Genomic DNA, 12,570 nt, shown 5'->3' on the forward strand with positions numbered 1-12,570 from the left:
TGGTGTTTTGGCCACTGTTGGCTTTATAATAGGTTTTAAAGTCAGGGAGTGTTAATCCTCCCACTTTGTTCTTCTTTTTTAGGATACTTTTAGCTATTTGCGGTCTCTTTCCCTTCCAGATGAATTTGGGAAATAGCTTTTTCAAATCTTCAAAGTAGGTTGTTGGAATTTTGACTGGTACTGTGTTGAATTTGTAGATCAATTTGGGGGGAAATGACATTTTAACTCTATTTAGCCTCTGTATCCTTAAGCAGGGAATGTCTTTCCACCTATTTAGATCTCCTTTGATTTATTTTAGCAATGTTAAGTAGTTTTCTGTGTACAAGTCCTTTATGTCCCTAGTTAAACTCATTCCTAAGTACTTGATTCTTTTAGTTGCTATTTTGAATGGAATTTTTTCCTTAATTGACTCCTTAGCTAGGTCATTACTTATGTATAGAAATATTACTGATTTTTGCAAGTTAATTTTATATCAAGCTACCTTGCTGAATTTGTTTACTAGATCAAGTAACTTTGCTGTAGATTTCTCAGAATCTTCCAAGTATGATATCATATCATCTGCAAATAATGAGAATTTTACTTCTTCCTTTCCAATTTAAATTCCTTTTATTTCTTTGTCCTGCCTGATTGTCCTAACTAGAACGTCTAGCACAATGTTGAATAATAGTGGTGACAGTGGGCATCCTTGTCTTGTTCCTGAGATTAGGGGGAAAGCTTTCAGTCTCTCTCCACTGAATATGATGCTGGCTATCAGTTTTTCATATATTACCTTTATCATATTAAGGTAGTTACTTTTAATTCCTATCTTTTGTAGTGTTTTTTTTTAATCAGAAAAGGATGTTGAATTTTGTCAAATTTTTTTCAGCATCAATTGAGATGATCATGTGACTTTTCCCCTTCCGATTTGTTAATGTGCTGTATTACATTAATTGAGTTTCTTGTGTTGAGCCATCCTTGCATTCCTGGTATAAACTCCACTTGGCCATGGTGTATAATTCTTTTAATGTGTTATTGGATTTGATTTGCTAGTATTTTATTGAGAATTTTTGCATCTATTTTCATTAGCGAGATTGGCCTGTAGTTTTCCTTTCTTATAGCATCTTTACCCAGTTTTGGTATTAAAATGATACTAGCTTCATAAAATGAGTTAGATGTTAGATAGAGTTCCTTCTTCCTCAATTTTCTGGAAAAGTTTGAGCAGGATTGGTGGTAGTTCTTTTTGGAATGTTTGCTAGCATTCCCCTGTGAAGCCACCTGGCCCTGGACTTTTCTTCATAGGAAGATTTTTGATGACTGATTGAATCTCTTTACCAGTCATTGGTTTGTTGAGATCTTCTATTTCTTCCTGAGTCAGTGTAGGTTGTTTGTGTGTTTCCAGGAAATTTTCCATTTCATCTAAGTTGTCTAGTTTGTTGGCATAGAGTTGTTCATGGTATCCTCTAATGATTTCTTTTATTTCTTCAGGGTCTGTGGTAACGCACCTCTTCTCATTTCTGATTATGTTTATTTGCATCCTCTTTTTTCCTTTGTCAATCTTGCTAGTAGCCCATCAATTTTATTAATTTTCTCAAAGAACCAACTTTTGGTTTATTGATTCTTGCTGTTGTTCTTTTGTTCTCCCATTCATTTATCTCTGCTTTAATCCCTGTTATTTCACTTCTTCTATTTGCTTTGGGGTTAGTTTTCTGTCCTTTCTCAAGTTCTTCCAGGTGTCCTCGATTTTTGCTCTTTCTTGTTTTTTAATATAGGCATTTAGGGCAATAAATTTCCCTCTCAGCACAGCCTTTCCCACATCCCATAAATTCTAATAAGTTGTATTCTCATTTTCATCCATATCCAGATGGTTATTAATTTCTTCAGCAATTTCTTCTTTGACCCACTGGTTGTTTAAGAGTGTGTTATTTAATCTCCATATATTTGTGAATGTTCTTGTTCCTTGGTGATTATTGATATCCAGCTTCATTCCATTGTGATCAGAGAAAATGCTTTGAATAATTTCAATGTTTTTGATAATTTTATAGAAAAATCTGTTTTGTGCTCCAGCATATGATCTATCCTGGAGAATGTTCCATAAGCCCTAGAGAAGAATGTACATCCTTATGCTTTGGGGTGCAATGAACTAACTATATATGTCCATTAGATCCAATTCATTTATCAAGTTATTTAACTTATCTAATGTTGGTCGTCTGTCTGGTTGTTCTATCTATAGAGGAGGATGGTGTATTGAAGCCTCCTACTATTATTGTTGAAACATCTCTCGCTCCCTTCAGTTTTGCCAATGTCTGTCTCATGTACTTTGGAGCTCCCTGACTGGGAGCATAAACATTTATGATTGTTATATCTTCTTGGTGAATTGACCCTTTCATTAGTATATAGTGTCCTTCTTTGTCTCTTATGATGTCTTTACATTTAAGGTCTATTTTGTTCGATATTAGTATAGCTACTCCTGCTTTCTTTTGGTTACAACTTGCATGGAAAATCTTTTTCCATCCTTTAACTTTCAATCTATTTGTATCCTTGTGTGTAAGATGAGTCTCTTGTAAGAAGCATATAACTGAATTATGTTTTTTTTTTTTTTTTTTTTTGGATGTCAAAGAGAATTTATTTAGCTTTGTGAGCCTTTACTTACACAATAATAACATACTCTTGGCACAGAAAGATCTTATTAATAAGTTTCATAAATTGCTTTAATAAGGTAAATCTTTAGGTTGATTTTACGAGGTTTTCATACATTAAGTTTGAGAAAGTTACTGGGTTATCACAATTTGCATACATGATCACAATCAAAACACTAAAAATAAACCACAGAAAATGACATTTTAACACCTACCAACTGCAATTTCCAGTCAAACACTTATTCCTATGCTATATTCACTGAACTCTTCATTTATTTTCCATTTTATATTCTTTCACATTTTTTCTGAATGTAGATTACAAGTAATAATCTTTTGCATTATCTCCCCAGTCTCAATACCACAAAGTCATGTTTCACCTTGGCTATATTTTTATCCTTTAAATGGTATATGCTTATTGGGCAGGCAATGGTGGCTCAGTGGCAGTTCTTGCCTGCCATGCTGGAGACCTAGGTTCAATTTCCAGTGCCTGCCCATGTTAAAAAAAGAAAATAGCATATGCTTATTAAGCCAGTTATACTCCAATAACCTTGTCAATGTAAAAACATTAAAGAATTGAGAACAAATAATGGAGTCATTATTTCACTGATCCTAATCAGCAGCAATTCTGTCTGATAAATTCTTTCCATCCCTAAACAGCACCTGAAAGAAAAGTGAAATTAGGTGAAACCTATATTTTACCAGACATCATGTGCTTTCAACAGTTCAACAGGAGTAAAACTTGATAAGAGTAAGTTAATAGACTAGCATTTAAAAATGTAACATTAATAATTATAAAGCTTATAAATACTTAGGTAAACTTGTGGAGAAGCTGACCAAGATACATAAATTAGGAGATACAAGTATCCATCTAAATTTTCTTTCATTTTTTTACAGAATATTTTATTAAAGTTGTTTAATGTACAATAGATCATTTGTCATTTGGAAATCCCTTTATTGTAAAGATAATTATTTTCTCTGATGATAAACAGTAGCCCTGTCAGTGATTATTCTGGACCTCCACGTTGGATAAATTCGATTTCTTCTTGAGACATAGGTTTCCTTCTGTATTTCTGAGGTAATGATTTTATTATTTCTGCAGTATCTGGAGGACCCTGATGAATCAGCAACTCTGGTGATTTACTTCCCACAGAATGCTGTGAAATTGCAGATGAGTGAGATGGTATTCCCGCTGATCTCAAAGCTTCTGATACACTGAGTTTAGGGTTGTCTGTCCTGTCAGGGAACCTTATTAATGGAGTATGTGGCTTGACTACCTGTACGACCCTGCTGGCAGACGCCATCTTGCTCCCCATCATGACCCCCGACGAAGCAGCCTGAATTATGTTTTTTAATTCATTCTGCCCATTTGTATCTTTTAATTGGTAAGTTTAGTCCATTAACATTGAAAATTACTACTGAAAAGGCATTTCTTGAATCCACCATCTTTTATTTTGGATTTTATTGTCAGATCTATGTATTATTTTCCCTGTTTCTCTTTGTATTTTTAAAATTACCCTTAGTGGTACTCTTCAATTCTGTGCTCTCCTCCAGACCTCCCTCTCCTGTCTTTTTTTTTTAAGCTGGCAGAACTCCTTTTAATATTTCTTGGAGGGCCAGTTATTGTTGACAAATTCTTTCAGGACTTCTTTGTCTGTGAAAACTTTAATCTTCTCCTCAGTTGTTTTTTTTTTTTTTTTTTTTTTGACATGGGCAGGTTCTGGGAATTGAACATGGGTCTCCGGCATGGCAGGCAAGAACTCTGCTACTGAGACACAATTGCCTACCCCCACCCCCTCAGTTTTGAAGGACAATTTGGCTGGGTATAGAATTCTTGGCTGGAAGTGTTTCTCTTTCAGGATCTCGAACATATCATACCACTGCCTTCACCTCCAGGGTGCTAGTTGAGTAGTTTGAAATCAGTCTTATTTGGTTTCCCTTGTACATAGTAGATTGTTTTTCTCTTGCTGCTTTCAGAATTTTCTGCTTCTCTTCAACATCTGACAGACTGATTAGTATGTGTCTTGGTGAAGGCCTATTTGGAATTTTTCTGTTTGGAGTTCTTTGCAGTTCTTTGATTTGTGTATTTATGTCCTTTATGAGGGTTGGGAAGTTTTCCCTCATTATATCCTCAACTACTCTTCCTAGCCCTTTACTCCTCTTTTCTCCTTCTGGGACACCAATGATTCTTATATTTGTGCATTTTGTTTTGTGATCCAATTCAAATTTTTCCATCTTTTTTTGCCATTTGCTGTTTTGAGACTTTGGAGTCAGTTATCCTGTCCTCTATATCACTTATTCTTTCTTCTGTCTCTTCAAATCTGTGTGTCTCTAGTACATTTTTTATTTGGTCCACAGAGTCTTTAATCTCTGTGATTAAAGAGATATCTGCTATTTTTCTATTTATTCTTTCAAATTCCTCTTTACGCTCTTCTTGATCTCCTTTATGTCATTTTCCATCCCACTTATTTTGTTAAGCAGAGTTGAATGAACATCTTTGATTAGATGTTCCAATGTCTGTCTCCTCTAGTGTTTTAATTTGGTCATTAGGCAGGGCTATATCTGTCTGCTTTGTGATATGCTTAGTGATCTTCTGCTGTCTTTGTGACATAAATATCTTGATTGATTTAGTTTGGGAATTGATTTCTTTCAGTAGTATAATGCCTTGTGTTTGTGGGATGGATGTACAGCAGGGAGCAGGGCACAGGGTGTGGCACTCAGTGTGGTGATTTGTTTCAGGACAGGTATAGGTACAGGTTGGGAATGTTATGCTGATGCTTACGAATGTGTGTGCCCAGCAGCCAGGGAGAATGTAGTTGTACAGGTACACTGGTCTGGGGGACATAACCCTGGTGTATGCTGGTCTAAGGCATGGGCCTTTCGTGTGCATGCACAGAGCTGTGGCAACAGGTTGGTGTTATACCTTCATGGGTTGGGTGTAGATATGACCCAGCTGCACAAGTCGGAGATGGGAAGTGTGGCTGAGGGCCGTGCACATATGCGGTCCTTAGACTGCTGTAACCTGAGGTTCCCCAAGTTGAATGATGTGATTGGGGATCTGTGTGCATGTGTGGGTCTAGGAGTGCCATAAACTGATGCGCAGAGCTCAGGGGCAGGGCAGTAGGTGAGGCAGTGCGACATTATGGGGGGGGGGGGCGGTAGCCTGGGTATGGAGGTTTGTGCCTGCAGCCACTTTGTGCTGACCACAGCCTACAGGGAACAGGGAGGGGGAGGTAATGCTCAGGAGGGGTGCAGGAGTGGTGGGTTGAGATGCACTTAGGGTGGGGGTGTGTGGCAGGTATGCATGCTGGTGCACCTGGAGCATGGGGAATGGGAGCAGGTGACGGGGTTCAGGTGCATGGGGTGCAGGGTGAGTTGCCAGTCATGGGGCTGCACTGGTGAGGGTAGTGTGCCCAAGGAACGCGGCCTGGCTTACTTCCTAGTCACAAGCTCCCATCCGTGCACTCCCGTGGGCTCCGTGCCAGGCTCCAGCTTTCTGCCTCTCAGTTCCTCAGCCTCTGCAACTAGGGCTGCCCTGTGTAGTGCAGAAGGCTCTCCCTGGTCAGCCGCACTCCCGAACTGCCATCTCAGTTGCCCTCCTGTCCCTTCTCTAACTTTTCCTGGATAAGGGCTGATCTCAACCTACTCAATTCAGCTATCTTTCCAGAAGCTATTTTTGACCATTTAAATTTATTGAAATTAAATAAGAACTTCAGTTTCACAGCCACACTAGCCTCACTTTAGGTATCCAAAGCTACATGTGGCTAGTGGCTGTACACTGGGCATTCCAGATATAGAACCTTTCCATCATCTACTGGATAGCACTGATGGACTTAAGATTAGTCACTGCCTGGAAATCTCTGAGAAATCCTGAAACTTACAGCTCCTATATATGCAAGAAACTCATTGCAGTTTCCTCAAATTTGGCAAAAATCCTAATAATTTAAATGACAGTGCAAATAATGAATTTCTGAAAGAAACTGTTCATCGTTTTTTTTCCAACAATAATGTAAGAGGAAGAACTTAATTATCATTCTCTTTTTGGAGACTAAATTGTTGTCATAGGAAGAGGTGATAAGTGAGTATGCAGCCAAAAAAGGGGAGAAGACTATCTTAAGGATGTCAGACAGTTAATAATTCTAAATTCTAAATTTCTACTTTCATAGCTAATTTTGTATTCCTTTTCTAAAGAACCAATGCTCCCTCAAAAACAACATTAAAAAAAAAAACAGCATCAACTGTACAAGCTTCATTTCCTATAAAATCTGTATCTGGTCTGGGTAGGACTTACCTTAAAAAGTAATTTTGTTTTTTTAAGGCAAAGACACTGACAGCCACTTCCCTTATTTTTATTTTGAAGTGAGATTGCAAGTGTTCTATGTGCTACACACTGACCCGATCAAATTTCTGGTCACTCTACCCTATTACTTGGATATAATTAACTTAAAAGCCATTTACAATATTGTAAGTTTACTTATTCCAAACATCACGTTAGACTAACAATTCCAATTAGATAAAATGAACAGCACAATTATACATGAATGAAATAGCACCTTCTCTGTATAACTCCACCATCACCCTTGATCTTTCTCGCACTCTTTTTAGGGGTATTTGGGCTATGCCCATTCTAACCTTTTCATGTTGCAAGGGGATGTTGATAATATGGGATAGAGGTATGGAACTAGCTGATGTTCTGGAGAGGCTGGCCCCTCTGCATTTTAGGACTTATCTTGCCAATGACCCATCTGGAGGTTGGAGGTTTCTGGAAAGTTTCCCTACTACATGGAACCTTTGTAGACTCTACTATAATGCCCTATTCTTTAGGATTGGCAGGAGTGGTTTTGGTTGGGGTTTGGCAAATTATGACAGGTAGCAATGTCTAACAGAAGCTTGTATAGGAGTGACCTCCAGAGTAGCCTCTCGATTCTATTTGAACTCTCTCTGCCACCAATCCCTTATTTGTTACACTTCTTTCCCCCTTCTTGGTCAGGATGGCATTGTTGATCCCATGGTGCCAGGGCCAGACTTATCCCCAGGAGTCACCTCACATGCCGCCAAGGAGATGTTCACTCCTGTATGTCATGTCCCACGTAGCAAGGAGGGCAATGATTTCACTTAGAGAGTTGGGCTTAGAGGGAGAGGCCACATCTGAGCAACAACAGATGTCCTCCAGAAGTAACTCATAGGCATGCCTATAGGTAGGCTAAGCTTCTCCACATCATACATAAGCTTCACAAGAGCAAGCCTCAAGATCAAGGGCTTGCCCTTATTGATTTGGGTGTCCCTAATGTCTGACACAGTATCAGGGATTTCCTCAGTGGTAAGGTTTAATAGCTCCATATTTTTCCTCTCATCCCTCAAGGGACTTTGCCAATACTTTTTGATTATCTGCTTAATATACTCTGGGATGTATCCAGGCTTCATTTTAAGCTATACAGGATTAAAGGCCCTCATTCTTATTCTGGGATCCCTGTGTTTGAATTGTTTAAATGATCTATCCATACAGGTTGAGTTAGATTATGTGCTATAGAAAATTTAGGTTCTGGACAAAATAAACCTTTCTTCCTTTGGTCTCAAAAAAAAAAAAAAAAAAATAGGCGAAGTTCTAAAATACAATGTCTTCCTTACCCCTGTATTCTGAATTACCTTACTACCCAATTGGATGGCTTCATCTCTATATCTAAATAACAGGTCATAGATATATTAACCAGCCTTTCAGAATTCAGTAATAACAATTACCACTCTGGGCCAAATGTGACTGCTATAAGAGCTTACAATCTAGGCCCCAGTTTTCTTATAAGTGTTTTCTAAGTGAGATCATGTAGTATTTGCTCTTGTTCTCACTTATTTTGCCACAGCAAATGTCCCAAAGGTTCATTCAACATTATTGCACGCCTCACAACTTCGTTCCTTTTTGTAGCAGCACATGTTCACTCATATGTATACACCATTGCTCACCAATCTACTTCTTAGTCAATGTATCCTTTAGCCCATAGCATGCAACAGCATTTTCCCCCTATACTCTGAAATTATACACTCTTTCTACAAGATTCAAACCTCTGCAGCAGTTCATGCAAGAACTTATTTATATTTGTAGTGTTAGTCAGTGGAACACATGAGTCTATACAACCCCTTTCAACTATGTTTACCTTCAATATGGTAATATTACTTATAGACCCACTAAAGAACCACCTTCACTTCTATCTATTCCCTTAAAATTAAGTTCAACCTCTTAGCTAACTGTTCACCCATCTCAATCTTCCGTGTTTCTCCAGGTCCCCTATATTCTGTATTATAATCCTCTGATTTTATATTTACCATAGTCATAAAAATAGAATCATACAGTTATCTATCCTTTTGTGTCTGGCTTATTTCACTTAGTATTATGTCCACAAGGCTCATCTATCTTGTCATATGGTTCAGGATGTCATTTCGTCTTACTGCTGCATAATATTCCACCGTATGTATATACCACATTTTGTTAATCCACTTGTCTGTTGATGGGCATTTGGACTGTTTTCACCTTTTGGTGATTGTGAATAATGCTGCTATGAACATCGGTGTGCAAATGTCTGCTTGTGTCATTGCTTTCAGCTTTTTCCGGGTATATACCAAGAACTTCTATTGCTGGGTCATAGGGTAACTTGATATTTAGTTTTCTGATCAAGCACCAGACTGTCTTCTGTAGCAGCTGTACCATTATACATTCCCACCAGCAGTGCACAAGTGTCCCAATTTTTCCACATCCTCTCAACATTTATAGTTTACTGTTTATTTAATAGCAGCCATTCTTACAGGTGTGAGATGGTATCTCATTGTAGTCTTGATCTGCATTTCCCTTAAAGCCAATGAAAATGAACATCTCTTCATGTGCTTTTGAGCCATCTGTATTTGCTCTTATAAAAATGTTCATATCTGTAACCCATTTTATAATTGGGTTGTTTGTTCATTTGTTGTTGAGTCATATGATTTATGTATACAGGATATCAAACCTTTATCTGATGTGTGATTTCCAAATATTTTCTCTCGAGTTGGCTGCCTCTTCACCTTTTTGGCAAAGTCTTTTGATGTACACAAGCACTTGATTTGGAGGAGTTCCCATTTATCTATTTTTTCTTTTGTTGCTGGTGCTTTGGGTGTAAAGTTGAGGCAGCTACCTCCTATTACTAGGTCTGGAAGGTGACTCCCTACATTTACTTCTACAAGTTTTATGGTGCTAGCTCTTATATTTAGGTGTTTGACCCAATTTGAGTTAAATTTTGTATAGGGTGTGAGGTAAGGGTCTTCTTTCATTCTTTTGGCTACTAATATCCAGTTCGCCCATGTCCGTTTATTGAAAAGACTATTTTGCCCCAGTTTGGTGGATTTGGAGGCCTCATCAAAGATCAGCTGACCATAGATTTGGTGGTCTATTTTGCACTTTTAACTCTATTCCATCGGTCAGTACTTCGTCTTTGTGCCAGTATCATGCTGTCTTGACTGCTGTGGCTTTATAATAAGTTTTTAAATCGGGGAGTGTTAATCCTCCCACTTCATTCTTATTTAGGATGATTTTAGCTATTAGGGTTCTCTTTCCTTTCCAGATGAATCTGGTAACAAGCTTTTCCAAGCCTTCATAGTAGGTTGTTGGAATTTTGACTGGTACTACATTGAATCTATAAATCAATTTTGGTATGTTTGGCATCTTAACTACAATTAGCCTTCCTATCCATGAACAGAGAATGTCTTTCCACCTATTTAGATCTTCTTTGATTTCTTTTAGCAATGTTATGTATTTCTCTGTGTACAAGTCCTTTATATCCATAGTTAAGTTCATTCTTAGGTACTTGATTCTTTTAGTTGCTATTTCAAATGGAATTTTTTCCTTAATGGACTCCTTGGCTAGGTCATTGCTTGTGTAGAGAAACATACTGATGTTTGAGCATTAATTTTATAACCTGCCACTTTACTAAATTTATTACCTCAAGTAACTTTGTTGTAGATTTCTCAGGATTTTCCAAGTTATGGTCATGTCATCTGCAAATAATGAAAGTTTTACTTCTTTCTTTCCAATGTGGATACCTTTTATTTCTTTTTCCTGCCTGATTGCTCTAGCTAGAATTTTTAGTACAATGTTGAATAATAGTGGTGACTATTGTTTCATTCTCGATCTTAGGGGGAAAGCTTTCAAGTCTTTCACCATTGAGTATGATACTGGCTATGGGTTCTTTATATATGCCTGTTCTAGTTTGCTAGCTGCCCAAATGCAATATACCAGAAATGGAACAGCTTTTATAAAGGGGAATTTAATAAGTTGCTTGTTCACAGTCCTTAGGCCATGGAAATGTCCAAATTAAAGCAAGTCTATAGAAATGTCAAATCTAAAGCATCCAGGGAAAGATACTTTGGTTCAAGAAGGCCAGTGAGGTTCAGAGTTTTTCTCTCAACTGGAAAGGCAAATGGCGAGCATGGTGATGTCTGCTAGCTTTTTTTCCCAAACTTCTTGTTTCATGAAGCTTCCCTGGAGGCATTTTCCTTCATCATTTCCAAAAGGTTGCAGGTTGCATGGGCTCTAGCTCTTGTCATTCTCCTAACTCTGCTCTGTTGTCCTCCTGTCATCTCAAGCTTTCTGCAAACTGCCTTCTCTTTGAAAAGATTCTAGTAAACTAATCAAGACCCACCTGGAATGGGTGGAGTCACATCTCCCTCCAATGAAAGATAATACCCACAAGTGGGTGAGTCACATATCTGTGGAGATAATCTAATCAAGTTCCCAACCTACATTATTGGATAGGGATTAAAAGAAATGGTTCCTCCCACAAAATTGATTAGGATTAAAATATGGCTTTTCTAGCATACATAAATCCTTTCAAACCAACACAATGCCCTTTATCATATTGAGGAGGTTACCTTTGATTCCTACCTTTTGAAGTGTTTTTGTCAGAAAACGATGTTGAATTTTGTTGAATGCTTTTTCAGCATCAGTCGAGATGATCAAGTGATTTTCCCTTTCGATTTGTTAATGCGCTGTTTTACACTAAGTGATTTTCTCATGTTGAACCATCATTGCATTCCTCATATAAACCCTACTTGGTTATGGTGTGCAATTCTTTTAATGTGCTGTTGAATTTGATTTGCTAATTTCTGTTGCGAATTTTTGTATCTGTGTTCATTAGGGAGATTGGTCTGTAGTTTTCCTTTCCTGTAGCATCTTTACCCCATTTTGGTATTAAAGGAATGTTATCTTCATAAAATGAGTTAGGTAGTGTTCCTTTTTCCTCAGTTGTTTGGAAAAGTTTGAGCAGGATTGGTGTTAGCTCTTTATGGAATGTTTGGTAAAATTCCCGTCAAGCCATTTGGCCCTGGGCTTTTCTTTGTAGGAAGATTTTTGATGACTGGTTGAATCTCTTTATTTGTGATTGGCTTGTTGAGATCTTCCATTTCTTCTTGAGTCAGTGTAGCTTGTTTGTGTGTTTCCAGTAATTTGTCCATTTCATCTAAGTTGTCTGGTTTGTTGGTGTATAGTTGTTCAGTTGTTCATAGTATCCTCTTATGATTTTTTAAAAAATTTCTTCAGGGTCTGTGGTAATGACCCCCCCCACACTCATTTATGATTTTATTTATTTGCATCCTCTCTGTCTTTTCATCAGCCCTGCTAGTGGCCCAGCAGTTTTATTGATGTTCTCAAAGAACCAACTTTTGGTTTTATTGATTCTTTCTACTGTTCTTTTGTTCTCCCATTCATTTATTTTTGCTTTAATCTTTGTATTTCTCTTCTTCTATTTGCTTTAGGATTAGTTTGCTGTTCTTCCTCAAGTTCCTCAAGGGGAGAAATTAAGTCCTCAATTTTTGTTCTTTCTTGTTTTTAATATAGGCATTTAGGGCAATAAATTTTCCTCTCAGCACAGCCTTTGCCGCATTCCATAAGTTCTGATATGTTGTATTCTCATTTTTATTCATCTCCAGCCAGCTACTGATT

General features: G+C 37.6%; 1 protein-coding gene across 1 annotated transcript; it reads right to left on the bottom strand.

Moving 5' to 3' along the window:
- Positions 1-2,591: 2,591 nt before the first annotated feature.
- Positions 2,592-3,943, bottom strand: LOC143661478 (alpha-ketoglutarate dehydrogenase component 4). The gene has a single exon (XM_077135075.1). It carries the CDS (start codon positions 3,929-3,931, stop codon positions 3,620-3,622), a length of 312 nt encoding a protein of 103 aa, XP_076991190.1. The 5' UTR covers positions 3,932-3,943; the 3' UTR covers positions 2,592-3,619.
- Between the last annotated feature and the right edge of the window lie 8,627 nt (positions 3,944-12,570).

Source organism: Tamandua tetradactyla, chromosome 17 (genome assembly GCF_023851605.1).
Source record: "Tamandua tetradactyla isolate mTamTet1 chromosome 17, mTamTet1.pri, whole genome shotgun sequence".
Classification (NCBI taxonomy): Eukaryota; Metazoa; Chordata; class Mammalia; order Pilosa; family Myrmecophagidae; genus Tamandua; species Tamandua tetradactyla.